Source organism: Calidris pugnax, unplaced genomic scaffold, assembly GCF_001431845.1.
Source record: "Calidris pugnax isolate Ruff unplaced genomic scaffold, ASM143184v1 scaffold42, whole genome shotgun sequence".
In the NCBI taxonomy this organism is placed as follows: domain Eukaryota; kingdom Metazoa; phylum Chordata; class Aves; order Charadriiformes; family Scolopacidae; genus Calidris; species Calidris pugnax.
The window spans coordinates 4,170,606-4,194,134 of record NW_015090920.1 but is presented as its reverse complement, the minus strand read 5'-3'; the positions used below and the strand labels follow the sequence as shown (position 1 = coordinate 4,194,134).

Sequence of the window (23,529 nt, the reverse complement as noted above, 5' to 3'; positions counted from 1 at the left end):
TGATAAGGAACAATTACTGTTTTTTACATTTTTACAGTACTGCATTCAAATTACAAAAAGAACCAGAAAGGAGAAAAGGTGTTTCCCAATTATTAGAAAGAAGGGAGAGAAGCTTGGAGAAGGATCTTCTTTAAGTATTCTGAGAGAAAATGAGGCTAGTTCCCCAGGCCTCCAGCCAACCTGGAGGCAGCAGAACAGTTATGACAGACTCATCTTATTAACTTAATTTAGATTTGTCTTTTGCATATGTTATCCTTTTATAACCATGCTTTCAACTTTCAATATAAAACCTAACTCTTACCTTTATTTTCAGTGGTGCCCAGGGACAAGACAAGAGGAAATGGGCACAAACTTGAACATAGAAGTTCCACCTAAACTGGAAGTGGCAGAGCCCTGGCAGAGGCTGCCCAGGGAGGTGGTGGAGTCTCCTTCTCTGGAGAAATTCAAAACCCACCTAGACACATTTCTGTACAGCCTGCTCTGGGTGGTTCTGCTCTGGCAGGGGGTTGGACTAGATGATCTCCAGCAGTCCCTTCCAACCCCATCTCATTCTGTGTAATTCTGTGACATTAAGCTTCACTGATGGTTAAAATGATTTCAACAAAAATTGACAGGCACAAGAAACTTCTCTTTCAAAGAGGCAACTAATTAAATGAGTTTCACAGACAAAGCACTTCAAGTCTCTAAGCTATGCTTCATGTGAGAGTCATGGAGGATGCAATAAGAAGTGCTGAAGAGTGAAGTGCCAGGTGAAAGAGGAGACACCAAGCTTCATCCAGCTCCACTCTGACTAGGGATGGGTATCAGAGAGATGGCCCAAAACACTGGAAAAAAAAATATCTTATTGTCAGAGTAGCTACCAGATCCTGCTAACAGACAGGAAAATCTGTATGTTCTTTCCAAACTATCACATACTTAACAATAGGCTGAACAAAGAGCAATGCAAAGTGAAATTATCATGACCCATACAAGCTGTTTAATGACTCACTGACAGTACAGTAACAGGAAATAGAGATGTAGAGTTGCTAAATCCAGATGAAAACTTTCCTCCACTCTGAAAAGGACTCCAATTCGAATTTGAGTTTCTGTCTATCCAGTGCAGCTAACTTCTCAGGGAAAGCCCAACTCAGAAATCAACAGAATTCTAGTTATCCAAATTGCTTAATGCAGATTTCAGATATTAATTGAAGAAGCTGGTGTTGGCTTTGCAATGACTGATACAAAGTGAACTTGAAAGTTAGTGTTAATAGCTAGATCTAGCATTTTATCCCCTTGGATACTCATAAACAAACTTCTCCTTGGAGTTTCTCCCCAAAGTTTATTAATCAACTGATTATTCTTTTGATAAGGTATTGCCATACATTTAAGTGATCTACTTTCACTGCATGTATGATGGATTCTTTAGAATAATAGCGTTTGATTTACGTGTAACTTAAAAATTTCAGTGGAGAATGGGAAGCAGCAACCAAAGGAATGGTATCACCTGGATATGCAATTTGAAGCTGAACACATTACCTGTAACATGATCCCTTAATGACATCATTTAGGTAAATAATACGTGCAACCATCAGAACTATTGTTTAGATTGTTAGAACTATCAGGTATGGTAATTCTTACCCATGCATCCTCACCTGCAGTATCCTCTTGAGAAAGTTTCTGTCAGACTAGAAATTGAACTCATATATTCCATGTACCCCATTTTAAGAGTTGACCTAATCATGAAAGCTGTGACCTGACATTCTTTTCGCCAGATCTCAGTGAAATCCCTGTAGAAACAATCCATCTACATCAAGTTTCCAAATTCAAAGGCAATATAATCTTTTTGGCAGTACTCAGATAGAACTAAATTAGATTTGGCTTCACTGAACTACCAAGAAAAAATATGAAGTAATACAATCTACTTACAGAATACCAAAAAGAAGATGCTGAGCAAAAAATTAAAATACCTGCTAGTTTCCTAACCAAGGAAGGGATGGAATTCCTGGCCTGGAAGCCCCTACATGGCTGGGAACTTGCCTACTGAAGACACTTTCAAGTAATGCTAGCTATTTGAAGACCTTTCAAATTCATGGAAGGTGAAACATTTTAGACTTTGGAATTCATTCCTCCATCAAAATAATCTGAAATCCCTTGTTGACAAATGACATATCAGCCTATTTCTTTAATCCATAACGTTTACGTGAACCTCAAACGTTGTGGAAAAATAATGTTTTCAGGGGGTGTCTCGTTGATGCATTGGAATTAATCTGGCCAGTGTATTACAATTTTTAAACACTGAACTGCTGCAACTGTTAGGTGCAGACATTGGTATATGCTATCTGAAAATCTTGAAAAACATTAAAAGAAAGTAATAAGCCAATTACAGAACATTTTTGAGTAAGAGTATTTTTATCTCACCTGAACAATGACAAGGCAGAGTTTCAAATTACATTTATCATGAACTGAAAGAAAAACAGGGGAAAAAAAAAAGGAAAAAGAAAGCAAAACGAGAGGAAAAACAATGAATATGAAAATCACTTGGAATAGTTCGTAGAAATCTGTCTTTTATATATCTAGGAATTCAAAGAGAAAACCCAGAAGGTGTTTCTAGGAAATGTATATTTGAAAAATCTATTTGCAAAATTTTACACTATGGTCATTTTCAGTTGGCAACATTAACAGCAATTACATATTTCTTTCCCACTGCCATGCAGAAATTAGCTCAGTATATACTAAATGGAGTTTGAGAATCTCTGATATCTCTTCCCTGTTTATAAATGGAATCAAAAAACCAGAAACATAAGTCTTAGGACAGACATACCACCAGTACTAAAATGTAGTTTAACGTAGCCCAGGGCACAACAAAAGAAACCCTATCAGCAATAGATTACTCTTAAATATGGGAGCTAAACATTATCACAATATAATTTTGTGAGTAAAGAATCAGTTTTAAACAATTATATGAGACATTACTCTGCCACTAACAGTATCAAATATTAGAAATTACTCTTATTTTCATAGCAACTATGTATGTATGCACAAAGATTTGTGCTACAGTTTTCACTGAATTGCTTAAAGTCAAAAAGATAAATCTATTCATTCAAGCAAAAGAACTCTGTGCAATTTTGTAAATACTGAAAAGAAACATTCTTGCATTGTCTAAAACTTCCTTTATAATTCCCTTTCCTAAAACCCACTCCAAAAGTATACATTTGTTATATCAAAATAGATATCAAACCAAAAGGGGTATATATGGAGACTACTATTTTGCCTTTTTTTTTTTTTTTAAGTAGAAAGATTGACTAGATATTAACACAAATGGGTTTAAATGTGAAGCTGCCATAAAAGCAGGCACATAAATGTAATTCTCCCAGCCGCTATTTTGATGCACATTTTTGATTCCATGAATATTTTATGAAATGGCCCAAACTAAAGCCATATAACATTCCTGCATTACTGATGCTTGCGCCCGTAAGCTACAAACATTAGAGGCATGATTGAGTGCATTAAAATGAACTCATTCAGCAGTGCATTGATTACTTGAAGGAGAAAAAAAAAAAAAGAAGTTACTCCCACTTAAGAAAACAGCACACAAATCTGAAGTTTTCAATACTGAAATTAAGGACAGCAAATTTGAATAATGTGGTATTTAATAACTAAAGGCAGTGCAAAACTATCTAGAATTCTCTATATACAGTCCTGACATTAATTAGGTGAGATGTTAATTAGGTCCACAGATTGCTTCCAGTAGTATACAGGTAATTTAAAATGTCACAATCTGCAAAATGCAGTGACTGACCTGTGCTAGCTCCATGCCTCAGCAATACTGAGGGCACCTAATGATTTCCTTTTCTATGAGCTCGTACATTTACCAATAAAAATAATGCCACAGAAACAATTGCACAAAAAAGTGACAGGTCTGTTACGTACATTTCTTCAGCAGCACTAGTATAAGCAGAAAGCACATTTAATTCTAAATTGTAAACAGTTGTTGAGGGCTTTAGAAAATATTCCACTTCAGCTTAAAACAACAACCTGAAAGAACAGTAAAGCTTTATGTATATTATAGTATATTGTAATGCAGAACTAGGACATCTTTTGTAATAAGTTATTTCACTGTACAATGTGGACATAAAAATCTGATTGAAGCAACAGTTAATGGTAGAAAAAAACAGAAAAATGTTATTACTATTTTAAAAGATATAAGCTTACATTTCAGTTTAACTGCTTGAACTACTTGTATTATTTTTAGCTTCCTATGTTCAATTACAATAATTACGGTAGAAGTATTCATGCCAAAATAGTTAAGAATCTGTCACGGTTTCCAATGTGAGTCTCTGTCTACAGAGGTTGTATAAGTAACAGAGATATGGTGGGAGGTGGAACAAGAAGCTCACAAGAATCATAACACAAGGCTCTCGTTCAGTAAATAGTTGAACCACCCCGGACTCCTGAGGTAAAATGAACTGTACAGAAGTCACTGTGACTGAGTTTAGGTGTTATCTGCAAAAGCCAGACAAATAGTGTGGAAGAGATTTAAGGTAAAATTTTGTGGTTCCACAACTCCACAAGATTCTTCTAAACCACAAGTGACCATCAGATAACAATCAAGGTGAGTATTTTTAAGTTAAAGGATAAAAAGTTATTTTCACGTACTATACAGGAACTGATAACGTTTTTCAGAAAGATTCCACTGGGAGTTTTAGCAAAATGACATAAACAATAAATAAGAATATTGTAATGAACACACTGACTTACCATGGGGAAATTCTGACAATTTCCCCAATTTGAAAATACACCAGTAGATTTCTCCTTAGAGTCTAAGCTGCTCAAGGTCAACCAAAAGCACGCCTGAGAAGCAGAAGGCTTGAGGACATAAAGGAGGAGATAAAAGGAAAGTTGAGCATCACACAACCTGAGATACAGCACTGGTGGACTGAGATTGCAGTACAAAAAGATGCTATTTTCTATTCCCTTGTCTAGGTCAAGAACTGCTAGGCTAATCCTTGGTGTAGCAGAAATAATATATCATTTTCTAAGCTGCAGACATCAGGTAAGCAAGTATCTGTTGTCCATAGGAATCCAGTGAGCATTAGATCATATGTAGCCTTATCCTCTGAGGACCTCAATGACTTGCCTTAAAGCTCAAATACTCAAAATAGACCTATACAAACCTAGAGGGCAGTGCATATTGCAGCACCCACAGCAGGACTGTACACGGTGTGTTACAGCACATCATCAACGCATTATAATAATAAAAATGCTCCTAAGGATGTTGCTTAAAGGGGTCTTTAAAAGACACCTTGCAAGCTAGGGATAATAGTAGCTTCTCTGGTTGCTCGCCTGCCTGCTCTTTAATCCCTTCCCCTGCTGTTGCCAACACTTCTGAACCACAAAGAAAGAAGGGTTTCCCACAGGCAGCTGAAATGACAGCTGCTTTGGGGATAGTTTACTGGGGACCAGCGAGAGAAAAAAAACCTGTAATTAACTGAAGAACACATTACTAGATAAGGAACCATTGTGAAAAAACCTTGTTCTTAGAGGAGTAAGTACAGGAGGAACAAGTGCTGTTGTAGAGGAGACTGTAATTAACTGAAGAACACATTACTAGATGAGGAGCTGTTGTGAAAAAACCTTCTTGGTCTTACAAGAGTAAGTACAGGAGGAACAGGCACTGTTGTAGAGGAGTTGGGAACAAATATCCTCCTCTTGCCCTTCTTCCAGGTACTGCAGCAGCCACTGCACCCTTACAATTCTGGGTTAGCTCCAGCCCTTCCTAAGTTGCTTGTGGCTCTACATAAAATCTCTCAGATTTTCTCTAGGGCTACTCCAGATGGATTGCAAATACTGTGAGTAACTCCACAAAAATCCAGTGTCAGTTACATGCACACAGACCTCACATATACTTTACAAAGAGTGGTACAAAAAAGATATAATGTACAGACATACATGAAACACAATAACAAATTAAAGAGTGATGTCATAATAAGTGTAACCCTTAATTCTGAGACTTAGAAACATAGCCTTATTTACTGTCTCGCTACCTGAACCACACTATGTAACCAGTGGAAAAAAATGTTCATATTTCAGGCATTTTCACAGAAGTTTAGGTCTGAGGTGGGATCTGAAGGCTTTGCAACGCTAATTGCATAAACTGGTTTAGCACCGTTTTGCCCACATGCAAATTAGAATAAAGAATGTCTTCTTCCAAAATCAGTGTCCACCTTCAGGGAAAAAACCTGACAACTGAACAGGTCCCATATGAAAATTCCACTAACTTGGCTGTCCTATGTTCATATCCAAATGAACTAACACAGAAAATTTCGATTTACAACTAAAATTCCTTTATCGTTTCAGGTTAACATATTTCATGACAGAGAACAAAACAGATGCCTTCTTCTGATTTCTTTGATTATATATAAACAAACTCTTTTTGATACATGTCAATTTTAATCTAGAGAACATTGCAAACAATCTGGAACACTAACTGAACGACAACATACTCATTTTAAAGTGAATGGAATTCTCGCTTCACAGCAATATTCAAACCTCCTCCTTTCATGTTTTGAAAGCATCAAAGTGGCTTCTATATGCAAAGGCTACCTAAGGTGGAAAATATATTCAGGAAACTCACAATGTAAGGCTCCAGGCTCTAAAAAAGAGCCGGCCCACACTCAGTGGGATGCTCACACTTCAGGTTTTGCAAATATTTCAGCATTTATATGCAGATACCCAAATGCAGAGAGGGAAGGGAGGCGAAAATGCAGTGACAAATAGTGAAGAATGGCACAACACTTTGCAGTTGTTTTTCAGGGCTTGAGGGTTTTTTTTAGCTCAATAGAACCAAATGAAAACATGCTGTATTACTATTTAATCCCAAAGAGTAATATGATCATTATCTTTTAAATACAGAAAGTGACACTGAAGCTGATTAGTTTCACTAAATTACTTTTTTTTTTGCTAACTCACATCAAGTGCTTGCCTCATTTTAAATAATATTTTTTGTAGTTATTATGTTTTATTCGGATTCCGACCCATTCTTCTTACTTTTCACAGCTTCCAATAATAAATTTAATATCAGAGGCAATGCTCCAGCCCTGTCTATTGTGCAGATCATCTACTTCAGGATGCTTCGAGTAGCAGGTTGGACTAATGACCTGCTGAGGTCCCTTTCAACTTGAATTATCCTACGATCCCCTGAAGAGTAAGATATATTTTTATTAGATCTGTTGTCCATAGGAATCCAGTGAGCATTAGATCATATATAGCCTTATTCTCTGAGGACCTCAATGACTTGCCTTAAAGCTCAAATACTCAAAATAGACCTATACAAACCTAGAGGGCAGTGCATATTGCAGCACCCACAGCAGGACTGTACATGGTGTGTTACAGCACATCATCAACGCATTATAATAATAAAAATGCTCCTAAGGATGTTGCTTAAAGGGGTCTTTAAAAGACACCTTGCAAGCTAGGGATAATAGTAGCTTCTCTGGTTGCTCGCCTGCCTGCTCTTTAATCCCTTCCCCTGCTGTTGCCAACACTTCTGAACCACAAAGAAAGAAGGGTTTCCCACAGGCAGCTGAAATGACAGCTGCTTTGGGGATAGTTTACTGGGGACCAGCGAGAGAAAAAAACCTGTAATTAACTGAAGAACACATTACTAGATGAGGAGCTGTTGTGAAAAAACCTTCTTGGTCTTACAAGAGTAAGTACAGGAGGAACAGGCACTGTTGTAGAGGAGTTGGGAACAAATATCCTCCTCTTGCCCTTCTTCCAGGTACTGCAGCAGCCACTGCACCCTTACAATTCTGGGTTAGCTCCAGCCCTTCTTAAGTTGCTTGTGGCTCTACATAAAATCTCTCAGATTTTCTCTAGGGCTACTCCAGATGGATTGCAAATACTGTGAGTAACTCCACAAAAATCCAGTGTCAGTTACATGCACACAGACCTCACATATACTTTACAAAGAGTGGTACAAAAAAGATATAATGTACAGACATACATGAAACACAATAACAAATTAAAGAGTGATGTCATAATAAGTGTAACCCTTAATTCTGAGACTTAGAAACATAGCCTTATTTACTGTCTCGCTACCTGAACCACACTATGTAACCAGTGGAAAAAAATGTTCATATTTCAGGCATTTTCACAGAAGTTTAGGTCTGAGGTGGGATCTGAAGGCTTTGCAACGCTAATTGCATAAACTGGTTTAGCACCGTTTTGCCCACATGCAAATTAGAATAAAGAATGTCTTCTTCCAAAATCAGTGTCCACCTTCAGGGAAAAAACCTGACGACTGAACAGGTCCCATGTGAAAATTCCACTAACTTTGCTGTCCTTTGTTCATATCCAAATGAACTAACACAGAAAATTTCGATTTACAACTAAAATTCCTTTATCTTCTCAGGTTAACATATTTCATAACAGAGAACACGTCAGATGCCTTCTTCTGATTTCTTTGATTATATATAAACAAACTCTTTTTGATACATGTCAATTTTAATCTAGAGAACATTGCAAACAATCTGGAACACTAACTGAACGACAACATACTCATTTTAAAGTGAATGGAATTCTCGCTTCACAGCAATATTCAAACCTCCTCCTTTCATGTTTTGAAAGCATCAAAGTGGCTTCTATATGCAAAGGCTACCTAAGGTGGAAAATATATTCAGGAAACTCACAATGTAAGGCTCCAGGCTCTAAAAAAGAGCCGGCCCACACTCAGTGGGATGCTCACACTTCAGGTTTTGCAAATATTTCAGCGTTTATAGGCAGATATCCAAATGCAGAGAGGGAAGGGAGGCGAAAATGCAGTGACAAATAGTGAAGAATGGCACAACACTTTGCAGTTGTTTTTCAGGGCTTGAGGGTTTTTTTTAGCTCAATAGAACCAAATGAAAACATGCTGTATTACTATTTAATCCCAAAGAGTAATATGATCATTATCTTTTAAATACAGAAAGTGACACTGAAGCTGATTAGTTTCACTAAATTACTTTTTTTTTTGCTAACTCACATCAAGTGCTTGCCTCATTTTAAATAATATTTTTTGTAGTTATTATGTTTTATTCGGATTCCGACCCATTCTTCTTACTTTTCACAGCTTCCAATAATAAATTTAATATCAGAGGCAATGCTCCAGCCCTGTCTATTGTGCAGATCATCTACTTCAGGATGCTTCGAGTAGCAGGTTGGACTAATGACCTGCTGAGGTCCCTTTCAACTTGAATTATCCTACGATCCCCTGAAGAGTAAGATATATTTTTATTAGTAGCTTCATATTTTTTTTTTTTTTTTTTTACCTATGACTTCTACACATTATTGATAATGGCTGAGGACATGCAACCCCATCAGCTCTCAGTCCCACTGAGAGGGCACCTCTGGAAACAGCACCTCCTTTATCAATTACTAAAAGGAAACACTGCCTCCAGGAGAGTTTATGATGACAACTGCCAGTTCAGCTGAAGTAGTCCAAGACCCTGCAAAGCTTTGAAGCAAAAAAAAAAAATCTGTTAGTGAGCGGGCAGCTTTGAATGAAGCTTCATCTCAGTACTACTCATTAAGCAGTAAATAATTAAAATACTCTGGAAAAGACAGGTAAAATACAAGCAGCAATGTCAGTAATAGACATGAAAGAGAAGAGAGGGAAAAAGAATTTAAAAAAGCAAAGAAATAATTCATTTGAAGTTTTAATAAAGTTTCATTTGCAGTCTTGTTTAAAGATATATCAGACTTTAGGGATGTAACCTAATTACATTTTTATTCTAAGTTCTACTCAAAGACCTTGGACTTTGAATCTTTAACACAGATCAAACATAGTGTAATTTACTCATGGTTATCAATACTTTAAAAAGATCTCTTCATTAAATGTCAGTCTTAAGAACATGCCCATAAAGAAAACAGAGCAACACTTGATACTAAAAACATTACAAATATAATTCTTTCAGATGTGTATATGAACAATTCACTTGAGTGCTAAACATTATATTCAAGTGTACATAAAATGTTTTTTCTAAAATATTTCTGATACAATATCTTTCATCACTCAATGTAAACAACAGCAATAGTTTTTCAGTAATTTCACGTGTTTGAAAATGAACTTTACCATCACCAGATACTTAAGAACAAAAACTGCTTTAAGGTTTTATTTTTCTTGCGTATGTCAAAACTTTTAAGGAAAACACAAATTACAAAGTTTAGAATTAACACTGCTGCACTGCTGTGAATACTTTGAAGAGCTTCTCATCACAAAGTAAGAATACAGACCTGGCCCCAGATGTTATACCAGAACTGAAAGATTCTGCATTTAAGAATTAGGCTAGGAAAGAGACAGTGAAGGTGAAAGGGCTAAGGAAGCTTTTGGCAAACCTGCTTACTTTTTCCTAGTGTAAAGAATATTATTACTTCCCTGTCTTTAATTCTAAATTTAGATTTAAATCCATGGAAGGAAAAGCATGAAGGAAGTTTTTCATTTTCACCGTATTTATCTTCAGAAGTGAAATAAGAACCCCCATGTCAAAACATCATCATTGCCTACCAACATCTTTAAAAAAAAAACAAGAATAAAACTTATTATATGAAGAACATTTTTTATAGCTTCAACAGGTCCTCTTCGCTTTCATGTTGCATATTCAGAAGCTTCTTTCAGACTTCCTTAAGAGTATACTAATTTAAGCTGAAAACATACCTTATTTCTATAACATCAGTCCATTACAGTACTTGCTAGTTCAACATCAGTAACAACCCTGTAATAATCAGATGTAGTTTACTGGGGAACTTCACTCTGCATGAGTTCAATTATTTAATAAACTTTTAAAATCTGTCCCCCCCCAAGAATCTAATCTGGATTTATGGCTGCTTCTGTCTGCCACTGACTGACAGAGAAAAGCATTACATTTGAAGACTTTATCTCCTAACAATTTACTGCTTAAACTTTTAAAATGATGCTCTACAATCAAGTTTTTCCTGGCTAACTTATGTATTTAGTTCTTAAGCAACCAAAAAACCCCAACGTAATACTATCTCACAAAGCAGTTATAAATTTTGTCTTTAAGCTTATGCAGAGACCTATAAATTCCACACTATGAAAAAATCTCTTTATAAAAAGAAAGGAAACTATGAGGCTATCTTGTATCAAAAACCACAAACTTATCTGGGTATAATTTTAAACCAAAAGAAGTTGTTTTCAAAAGGAATCTCTAACACAGAGACAAGGATAGGTGAAGCCAGAAAGGTATTGGGTAGCTATTAGCTGGTAATTTGAGTTGTTTTTGTTCCTGAAGAGAGAAATGGGATCCATTTTATGTTGCTTTCTTCCAGTGTCAGACCTGCACTTGTGAATACAACAATACAGAGACCTCTAGATGGTATACACCTTACAGTGGAAACATAACAACATTAAGCAGGCAGGTGGAATAGCTCAAACGCAGCAATACTGTTACCAGTAACAGCTCTACACTCCACAGATAGTAAGGAAGAAATTTATTACTCTTCACAAACGTCCCACTGGTTTGTTTTATTTACCAGCTGTTTCTAATTTTGCAAGCAGAACTTTTCATTTTTACATTATACTGCACAAGGGAATGCTATTTAAGTAGGCTTGGCAGGCTTGCCACACAGACAACAATATAATGTTCTATTAACATAGGAGGTGGATGTGAGCCATCCATCCAACAGGCGAATGTTATTCTGGTTATACTTCGGAATCTCCTAGCAAAAGACAGATAAAACCATATGAAATTTCATAAGCAACTTTAACTTTTGCTTTTTTAAACCTTTTTAGTACTTCATTTTGCAATATTAACATTCTCTTTTTTTTATATCTGCATATAAATTATTTCTGCCTGAAGGCAAACCAGTTGGGGAACTTCTGCTTAAACGTGCATATTTCCTCTGCACAGACACTCAAGAACGTTTGCTGGGTTTCTCTCAATTATTTATACATTACAGCTTTTAATTGAAAAACACTTGCCATAAACAATTCAAAACACAAAATCAACAGTTTCTTAGCAATGGATTAAATAGGATCTGCTAAGAAAATAATCAGTTTTGACATTTTATGTTCCAAAACAAAATGATGACGTTACGAACTGTTTTTAAGTTTTGCCTACCAAAGAGATCTAGTAATTAATACTTCAGCTTCAGAAGCTTGAATCAAATGCCCAAACTCAATAGGAATCTTTCCACCAACTTCTACAGTGCCTTGATTAAAAATCTGAATTTCAACAGTATGGTTAAACAATAGGTATGATCCTACTCCTCGGTCTTAATCCACATTTTAAAAATCTTTAAGAATCCTGTGGTTTGCTTCCCCCCCACCCCGCCAGCAAATTCATTAAATTTATTTACAAATTCCTGTGTTCACTAGGCCTTTCAACAACAGAAGTCTATATCAAATTCTAACATATGAAATACTGTATTTTATTCATGATTACAGATAGGTATAATTATACCTTTCTCATAAATTATGTCCAATTTATTAATATTTTTGGGGTGGGTGCAGAGGAATTAGAATTGATCAACTCTGGCATAACATTGCTCTGACTGAAAAGAAGCAGGAGCTTAACATTGCTTATAATCAGGGCAGAACTGGATTAAGACTAAATGCTTAAAAACCCTCCATTAATTTGCAGAACATGGCAGATTTTTTGAAACATCTAGGTTCATTTTAGAAAGGACTAAGGAGACCTTGATCAGGAATTCTTTAAGACTTGCAATCTAGAAAGCATACAAACACAGACAAACTTGGGTTTACAGATTGGCTGTATGTTACAGGAATCAGCACTGAGATATCCAACATGGCAATTTGCTTTGCATCCTGTCCCTTTCTCTTACTGGTTCTGCCAGCCTTTAGTCTTTCCAGTTTGTAAGCATTTCAGAAAAATTATTACCTCCACTTTTAAAAAAAAAAAAAAAAAAAATCAAAGAAGAGTTAGCTCAATGACTCAATCAACGACTGGGAAGTGTTTTAAATGGTCAAACTGGATATGCAAAATTGTATGTCCCATTAAGGAAACGTTTCTTTCTGTCCCTAAAGTTCCCTGATGCCTAGCTGTGATTATTTACTCCAAAAAACTTTTTCAGAAAAAGGAGTGTAGCAATAGTTCAGACCTGAAAACTTACTCATGTGTCTAAATCCTGTATCTCTGGCTACATACACCTATTCCTAAATTTTGTCTTTAAGCTTATGCAGAGACCTATAAATTCCACACTATGAAAAAATCTCTTTATAAAAAGAAAGGAAACTATGAGGCTATCTTGTATCAAAAACCACAAACTTATCTGGGTATAATTTTAAACCAAAAGAAGTTGTTTTCAAAAGGAATCTCTAACACAGAGACAAGGATAGGTGAAGCCAGAAAGGTATTGGGTAGCTATTAGCTGGTAATTTGAGTTGTTTTTGTTCCTGAAGAGAGAAATGGGATCCATTTTATGTTGCTTTCTTCCAGTGTCAGACCTGCACTTGTGAATACAACAATACAGAGACCTCTAGATGGTATACACCTTACAGTGGAAACATAACAACATTAAGCAGGCAGGTGGAATAGCTCAAACGCAGCAATACTGTTACCAGTAACAGCTCTACACTCCACAGATAGTAAGGAAGAAATTTATTACTCTTCACAAACGTCCCACTGGTTTGTTTTATTTACCAGCTGTTTCTAATTTTGCAAGCAGAACTTTTCATTTTTACATTATACTGCACAAGGGAATGCTATTTAAGTAGGCTTGGCAGGCTTGCCACACAGACAACAATATAATGTTCTATTAACATAGGAGGTGGATGTGAGCCATCCATCCAACAGGCGAATGTTATTCTGGTTATACTTCGGAATCTCCTAGCAAAAGACAGATAAAACCATATGAAATTTCATAAGCAACTTTAACTTTTGCTTTTTTAAACCTTTTTAGTACTTCATTTTGCAATATTAACATTCTCTTTTTTTTATATCTGCATATAAATTATTTCTGCCTGAAGGCAAACCAGTTGGGGAACTTCTGCTTAAACGTGCATATTTCCTCTGCACAGACACTCAAGAACGTTTGCTGGGTTTCTCTCAATTATTTATACATTACAGCTTTTAATTGAAAAACACTTGCCATAAACAATTCAAAACACAAAATCAACAGTTTCTTAGCAATGGATTAAATAGGATCTGCTAAGAAAATAATCAGTTTTGACATTTTATGTTCCAAAACAAAATGATGACGTTACGAACTGTTTTTAAGTTTTGCCTACCAAAGAGATCTAGTAATTAATACTTCAGCTTCAGAAGCTTGAATCAAATGCCCAAACTCAATAGGAATCTTTCCACCAACTTCTACAGTGCCTTGATTAAAAATCTGAATTTCAACAGTATGGTTAAACAATAGGTATGATCCTACTCCTCGGTCTTAATCCACATTTTAAAAATCTTTAAGAATCCTGTGGTTTGCTTCCCCCCCACCCCGCCAGCAAATTCATTAAATTTATTTACAAATTCCTGTGTTCACTAGGCCTTTCAACAACAGAAGTCTATATCAAATTCTAACATATGAAATACTGTATTTTATTCATGATTACAGATAGGTATAATTATACCTTTCTCATAAATTATGTCCAATTTATTAATATTTTTGGGGTGGGTGCAGAGGAATTAGAATTGATCAACTCTGGCATAACATTGCTCTGACTGAAAAGAAGCAGGAGCTTAACATTGCTTATAATCAGGGCAGAACTGGATTAAGACTAAATGCTTAAAAACCCTCCATTAATTTGCAGAACATGGCAGATTTTTTGAAACATCTAGGTTCATTTTAGAAAGGACTAAGGAGACCTTGATCAGGAATTCTTTAAGACTTGCAATCTAGAAAGCATACAAACACAGACAAACTTGGGTTTACAGATTGGCTGTATGTTACAGGAATCAGCACTGAGATATCCAACATGGCAATTTGCTTTGCATCCTGTCCCTTTCTCTTACTGGTTCTGCCAGCCTTTAGTCTTTCCAGTTTGTAAGCATTTCAGAAAAATTATTACCTCCACTTTTGTTGATCCTTATGTGCTAGCAGAATATAAATCTGATGACTAATTCAAAGTCATCACTGCATTGAGATTGATGGTGTAATTTTCACACATCTCACAGATCTCATACCAGAGGAAATGCAGTATCTGGCATGGCACTGATTTACATTTGGAATTTCTTGTTTTATTCATTGGACATAAACTTATATGCTTTGTCAAAACTACTTATTTAAACGTATCCAGAAATGCTTCTAAACACTGCAACCAACAGGTATGAAGATGTGCGTTGAATCTAGTAAACTCTGTCATCCTTCAAAAAAAAAGTGTGGCTGCTTCCAAATAACACAGAGACAAGGATAGGTGAAGCCAGAAAGGTATTGGGTAGCTATTAGCTGGTAATTTGAGTTGTTTTTGTTCCTGAAGAGAGAAATGGGATCCATTTTATGTTGCTTTCTTCCAGTGTCAGACCTGCACTTGTGAATACAACAATACAGAGACCTCTAGATGGTATACACCTTACAGTGGAAACATAACAACATTAAGCAGGCAGGTGGAATAGCTCAAACGCAGCAATACTGTTACCAGTAACAGCTCTACACTCCACAGATAGTAAGGAAGAAATTTATTACTCTTCACAAACGTCCCACTGGTTTGTTTTATTTACCAGCTGTTTCTAATTTTGCAAGCAGAACTTTTCATTTTTACATTATACTGCACAAGGGAATGCTATTTAAGTAGGCTTGGCAGGCTTGCCACACAGACAACAATATAATGTTCTATTAACATAGGAGGTGGATGTGAGCCATCCATCCAACAGGCGAATGTTATTCTGGTTATACTTCGGAATCTCCTAGCAAAAGACAGATAAAACCATATGAAATTTCATAAGCAACTTTAACTTTTGCTTTTTTAAACCTTTTTAGTACTTCATTTTGCAATATTAACATTCTCTTTTTTTTATATCTGCATATAAATTATTTCTGCCTGAAGGCAAACCAGTTGGGGAACTTCTGCTTAAACGTGCATATTTCCTCTGCACAGACACTCAAGAACGTTTGCTGGGTTTCTCTCAATTATTTATACATTACAGCTTTTAATTGAAAAACACTTGCCATAAACAATTCAAAACACAAAATCAACAGTTTCTTAGCAATGGATTAAATAGGATCTGCTAAGAAAATAATCAGTTTTGACATTTTATGTTCCAAAACAAAATGATGACGTTACGAACTGTTTTTAAGTTTTGCCTACCAAAGAGATCTAGTAATTAATACTTCAGCTTCAGAAGCTTGAATCAAATGCCCAAACTCAATAGGAATCTTTCCACCAACTTCTACAGTGCCTTGATTAAAAATCTGAATTTCAACAGTATGGTTAAACAATAGGTATGATCCTACTCCTCGGTCTTAATCCACATTTTAAAAATCTTTAAGAATCCTGTGGTTTGCTTCCCCCCCACCCCGCCAGCAAATTCATTAAATTTATTTACAAATTCCTGTGTTCACTAGGCCTTTCAACAACAGAAGTCTATATCAAATTCTAACATATGAAATACTGTATTTTATTCATGATTACAGATAGGTATAATTATACCTTTCTCATAAATTATGTCCAATTTATTAATATTTTTGGGGTGGGTGCAGAGGAATTAGAATTGATCAACTCTGGCATAACATTGCTCTGACTGAAAAGAAGCAGGAGCTTAACATTGCTTATAATCAGGGCAGAACTGGATTAAGACTAAATGCTTAAAAACCCTCCATTAATTTGCAGAACATGGCAGATTTTTTGAAACATCTAGGTTCATTTTAGAAAGGACTAAGGAGACCTTGATCAGGAATTCTTTAAGACTTGCAATCTAGAAAGCATACAAACACAGACAAACTTGGGTTTACAGATTGGCTGTATGTTACAGGAATCAGCACTGAGATATCCAACATGGCAATTTGCTTTGCATCCTGTCCCTTTCTCTTACTGGTTCTGCCAGCCTTTAGTCTTTCCAGTTTGTAAGCATTTCAGAAAAATTATTACCTCCACTTTTGTTGATCCTTATGTGCTAGCAGAATATAAATCTGATGACTAATTCAAAGTCATCACTGCATTGAGATTGATGGTGTAATTTTCACACATCTCACAGATCTCATACCAGAGGAAATGCAGTATCTGGCATGGCACTGATTTACATTTGGAATTTCTTGTTTTATTCATTGGACATAAACTTATATGCTTTGTCAAAACTACTTATTTAAACGTATCCAGAAATGCTTCTAAACACTGCAACCAACAGGTATGAAGATGTGCGTTGAATCTAGTAAACTCTGTCATCCTTCAAAACAGTGTGGCTGCTTCCGAGCTGTCTCTTAGGAAAAGTCCCTGCAACACTCCTAATTACCAAACTGTGCCTGTGACTAACTGCAGGGCAGGAAAGTCCAAGTTAGCACAAGCTAAAAGCATGTGCAGGACTATTAACGCGCTGTCTCTTAGGAAAAGTCCCTGCAACACTCCTAATTACCAAACTGTGCCTGTGACTAACTGCAGGGCAGGAAAGTCCAAGTTAGCACAAGCAGGACTACTAACACCATTCTAGCACTAACCTGTGCTCCCATGTACATAGACATCCCCATTCCCTGCTTAATTTACTCATCCAGGAGAGCAACCATGGCCTGTGGATGTCTGTCTACCTTTGCTGCTAACGTCTGAAAGGTAAGTGTTAAGATCCTTCCATCATACGAGGGTGGGAGGGTAGATATTTATAAGAAGACTGTAGCCATGATGTTTTTGTTGCTGCCTCCAGAGTTCTTGATGTCACTCCTCCTGCTCCACTGTCCCACACCCAACGTACCACTAACTTATCTTTTTGTAAGGGTGTGCCTTAAGGAAAGAACAGTCATGCATCTTTATTAGAAAAAAAACCCATCAAATATGTTAATTAGTTATCTTTAAGCTTCTCTAACACATACAGAATTGCCTGACGTTAAGATTGAAATGTTGGTATCTAAAGTACTGGGTTTAAAGCACTGGCTATATTTGAGTGTGTGCATGCATAAATATGTCTGTATATAGATGTGTATGTATATACACATTTATATACACACATTTATCAAACACCTGTATTACTTGCAATGGCCTCAACAGTTACTTTTAGAACAAGTCTGCTTTCAGATTTCAGTTTTTATTATGCTTTTGAATAATATAGAAATACATCTAATTTTGTTATAAGCTATTTGAAGTAAGTAACTCCTGCACACACAAATTCCTGACTGTTTTTGTTACTGTTTTGTAAGTTACCTGAAACTTCAGGATGTATATATTTAAAGTCTACATAATTTCAAGCATGATAGATGTCAACCATTTAACAGAAAACAGAATGGACTCAAAGATCATTATGATGAGCGCTAGCAGTCTAAGAACCTATACAAACTACCACGAGCCATTATGTTTATCAATACACTCAGCCTGTGCTTCTGCTGCAAGATACAACAGGGTAAGTCTCAAGTTCACAATTAATTTTAGCAGAAGTCACACTAATATGACAGAACTACCACAGACTATGATAAGCTTGTTCTCCGATATGCAGAAAAATGCACCAATTTATGGACTGATAATACCCCTGTGCTTTGAATGTGCTTTTAGAAGTAAAAATATTTTTAAAAATTAATTTTCCGTAACAGAGATTTCGTAAGAAAGCCTGGATGACAAGTAATGCTGGATTTAATGCAAGAAAAAAATATTCAAATGAGACATTGCTTTTTCACTGTGTATAAAGTGACAACATATTTAAAAGCTATACGAGAAAGTGACAAAATGGCTAGTAACCAAACTAATAAAAAATGTATTATCAGCCTCCTGAGGCAAGAAAAATATAGGGTGAGTACACCTAATTGAACAGGACCATAACCTGAACACACTCACAATAATCAATGAGAAGCATCTTGTTTGGGTAACTTGTAAACAGAGACAAATATGAGGTTTTTTTTAAAAGATGAGGTTAAAAAAATCTCATGCTGCAAAGAACTGTGACCAAAATCATGTTTGCTCCAAGTGGAACGTTCCATCATCTTGTTTGGGTAACTTGTAAACAGAGACGTTATTTTATAAACACGAGGTTTTTTTTAAAAGAGGAGATTAAAAAATCTCATTCTGCGAAGAACTGCAACCAAAATCATGTTTGCTGCAAGTAGAATGTTCCACTTGTGTTTGTAGCAGGCTACTCTATTATTATTGTTTTCTTTCCCTTATGAACTGACAGCCATTTGGATCGCCTGCATCCAAATATCATGACTGCAGTCTACACTGTCAACACCTCAAATATTTAGCTTTGAAGATTAATGAACATCAGATTATATCCAGCCTTTAGGACAGGGACCAGGCTGAAAGTCAAAGAACTTTAAATTTGATTACACAAAAATTACCCAGCAAATTTATTGATTTGCTTCCAAGGCAAACAACAATCTCTGCAAGTATATGCTCAACTTTATACTGCCAAGCAATCAGTCCTAAGCATATATAGACAGCTTCCATGCACAAGTCATCAAAAATACACTATTGGGTGAGAAAACTGAGAAGAACTGGTACAAGATTTTACATCTAAATGGATACACACACACATCAATGTCTTTAAGACTAGCTTTTCATTCCTGTAAATTCTCCTGTCTTCCTGGCTGCAGTATTAATCAATGGAGTTAACCTAGATACGATGATTTAAATCAGATTAAAGGATTATGTAAATGTTAGGCATCATTCACATATTTATACACATCCCTGTAATGATATAGGTACACGTACATATTCCTATAGGTATATATTAATGCACTCATACATGGCTATACATGTCTATCTATTCCTGTATATATGCATATAACCCCACAGGAAGTGGGCATCTGACTCATTCAGTTTGTAAACTAACTAGATTACAGCATTATAAATAACTAACCAAAAAAAACCCCAAACAATTTAATTTACAAGCCGTATCTATCAGCATGTTTAGAATTTTACTTATTAATACCCACGCAATTTTATACAATGCCAACTCAACAGCTGTTCTTACACTTTTTCTGTAATCAGAACTTGTTATTTAATTTTTCACCCGCTGAAAATAAAAAGTGCATGGAATACATTTGCTGCCTGTTTCTCAGTAGCCCTTCAAAGCAAATCTTACACTTACTCTCGCAGCTTCTTCATTTTTTCACCTCTCTCTATGGAAATAAAATATTTGCAAGAGACGGACCCTACAGATTCAGGGAGCTTTACCCTGGGCAGTGAAAATGCACCTTGCTTTATATCTCCTTACCAATATTAATAAGAAGCCTCTCTTTGGGAAGTTTCTAATATTTTATTGCAGGAAAATGAGATTTCCCCTCCTCAGAGCACCTCAAAGTGTATTTCATAACTTATGTGGTTTTGTAATGGGCTTAAAGATACTTAAGTATTCAACAACTTTTTCTTAACACATCATAAAGTAGGAAATGTTAAAGTTTTTGTAGACAGTGGTTTGATAACAGTAGTGAGTCACACTCTGTATCAGCCTTTGTAGCACAAATAGATAGGGATGTTTCCTTTTAGGCACCTTTTTATGATTTTACTTTTTAGTAACTGAAGGAGCAAGTGAAAAGGTTGCAAAACATCCAGCAACTTCAATCATTTTATTCTTCTGAATATCAGACAGATAACCTAATTAAGCATTTTTCACTCAAAATTAAAATGACTTGGTTGCGACTAGCTGGGCTTTAAGCAAGTGTTATCTTATCTACTTGAAAATTGAATTTAGCTCAACTCCAATTCCTGGAACAACATTGGAATAAATAGTCAAACAGATTATTCCCAAGCATTTAGAGAAAATATTATAGCCAAAACATCAAGAGCAAACATCAACCACCAATATTCTATTTAAGTTAGTAAATTCTTTCTCGCTGTCACATAATTCTCTTGTAAAGCATGAGGGAATCTTAGTTCACCTGCAACAAGTTAGGTAAGTGCAAATTGGTTAGGAAATGCCATATAGCCATTGGTTATCAGCAGTTCACTGTCACTATTGAGAAAGATACTCAGTGAGGTTCCACAGGTGCCTGTCCTAGGTCCAGTTTACTACTTAGTATTTTCATTAAGGATCTGAATTACAGGATAGAAAAATCCTTTTTAAATTTTCAAATGATACCAAATTAGGAAGAAGAGAAAGCATGCTGAAGGACAATTTCAGAATTCAAAACAATCTTGACAATTTCTAGTAAGCACCTACAAAACACAGGATGCTGTGACCGTGAGCTGAATAGGGGTATGCAACGTATGCTAAAACAGATGATGTAGCTGTCATACCTAAAAACACAAATAAATATACAACTTGTAAGAAAAGTAATCCTCCCATTTTATTGATCGTTGGAGCGAAGTTAGATTTTAAGACTGAATCCATCTCTGGGTGTTGCAGGCAAGAAAGATGGCAACAGTTCAGAGGAAAACAGTGTTAATGACCAGCAGTCTAGAAAATATGAGGAAATATTGTTAAAAGGTGTGATGTTTCAGCTTTAGGAGAACATGGGGAAAACACAGGACAATAACCTTTTAATTAAAAAAAAAAGGCCGCAGGTTTGATGTTTTATGTCCACGTTTTTGCTGGGAAATTAGAACATGTTTCAAAACATACCCACTCTGTCATATATTTACTGGAATTATACTATTTCCACAAAATATTTCAATTTCCGTGAATCTTTATTTTTCTCAGAAAAGCCTCTATTTGAGAAACCAGCCACAAGCTGAGCTCAAAGTTGGAATGGTTTCAACCCACAAAGTCAAACTTAAAACCAAAAAGGTAATGACTATACAAATCACATATATTTGAAGCAATGGCTAGGCATCCAGTATACTTCAGAATTACAACTGGAAGATAGATTTTATTCAGTTACTTGAGGCTCACTCATTGCTTGCCTTCCCACGACATGAAAGGATTTTATACAAACATAGGAAAATACCTTGTTTATACCTAGAATTCTATACAAACACAAACCTCTCTGCCATGAAAGGTAATGTATGTTTTTAAATATAGAAATAAGGTTCATCTTGATAAAAGAAAGTAATATTTTTTACAGTGAGAACAACCCTTCACTGGAACAGCCTCCTCATGGAGGTGGTGGAGTCCCCATCGCTGGAGGTTTTCAAGATGTGATTGGACAAGGTGCTAAAATAATGTCATCTAGGCCCCCTTTCCCACAAAAGATCATCTTTTAAGATCCCTTCCTGGTCTTACTCAAAGACTCCCACTTTGAGGAGAAAGATGCACGCATGGAGAAACGGCACTTGTGACAAGGTATAAATCTGAAGAAAAGTACCAATGTGGCAGTCTCATACAGACAAACGATGTAATTTTCAGTCAAGAAAATTGGAAGGTAGTTTTTAAAAAGAACACAAATATATAGGCTGTTTTATCCAAGTGTAAATTAGAGGCAGCATTAAACTGAACTGTATCTTCATACCTCTTTTAAATCTACCCAGTTTGTGTAAATACAGACACCCTCCTACCCAAACACCTTTGGCCCGAGGCAGCATTACTAGTCTCTTCTCTAAAACAAGCAAAAGGAAATAAGGTCAAATCCAAATAACCTTTGTGCTAAACAAATGCTTCTGACTGAGTACTTTCAACTGTAGATGGAATGTCAGAGGAAACAGGTCTGTGAATAATTATAGACTTGTCTGTTTGCCGCTCCAAAAATTAATATTGCAACAGTTTTAAAACTTCTTTTAAATTATGGTAGCAAATCAATTTTATATTGAAATACTGTGCCTTGTGATGAAAGAAATTGCCAAATATGACTGTCTCAACGCTGACACCATGTAGCTTTATGGTCTCAGTGACGTACCTTGCTCTTCACAGATGAGGCCCATATTTGCATGTGCTTGTGCCTCTCTCTTCCCACCATCAATTTTTACTAGTTGAGCAGTATTAAAGCACTGCTCATAAAAGTAATTACTTAACCATTTGTCCTCAGGGTCATCGAAACAGTAGGCCAAGTTAAGTTGGTTATCGTACACCTCCTCATAGTGCCCTTTAAAAACAAAAATTACAGTTAAAATGTTAGATGATCACAGCTTTCAGAAATCTTACATACATTTACATATGTCAATATGCATATATTTTACTTCAGTATCTTACATATACAGCAATAACCATACAAAGAAAACGAAGAGCTATTTATATTTCCATCACTCAAGTACAGCCAAGTTCTCCTACACGTCCACTCAAGGAAATAGGATAAGGGGAAAATTATAACCTTACAAATTAGGCAGAACTGAAAAGTTATATTAGCAAAACCACAATAAATTGCTTTCATTTCTGACTGTAAAACCCAAATTCCATTCAGTAAAACATGCAAAATCCAGAGAAGGCTCTGCCTAGTCAAAAGAGAGAAGCTAAATTGAGAAAAAAGAACACACAGTCACTGCTGGAGAAGCATCTGTCTGAGCCACTGAGACCTGAAAAGGCATCAGGAAGTTTCAAAACAGGTCTAAGGTAACAACTGCTGTGAGGGAGATAAAGAACCAAGCAAAAC

The 23,529-nt window shown here is 35.9% G+C and overlaps 1 protein-coding gene across 1 annotated transcript in view; it reads right to left on the bottom strand.

The window, feature by feature from the left end:
* The window catches only part of TTC29 (tetratricopeptide repeat domain 29), a 92,618-nt gene that overhangs the window by 33,947 nt on the left and 35,142 nt on the right, over positions 1-23,529 (bottom strand). Inside the window, exon 5 of the mRNA XM_014949811.1 lies at positions 22,840-23,025. Within this exon, the coding sequence (XP_014805297.1) occupies positions 22,840-23,025 (186 nt within the window). The remainder of the gene's footprint in view (positions 1-22,839; positions 23,026-23,529) is intronic.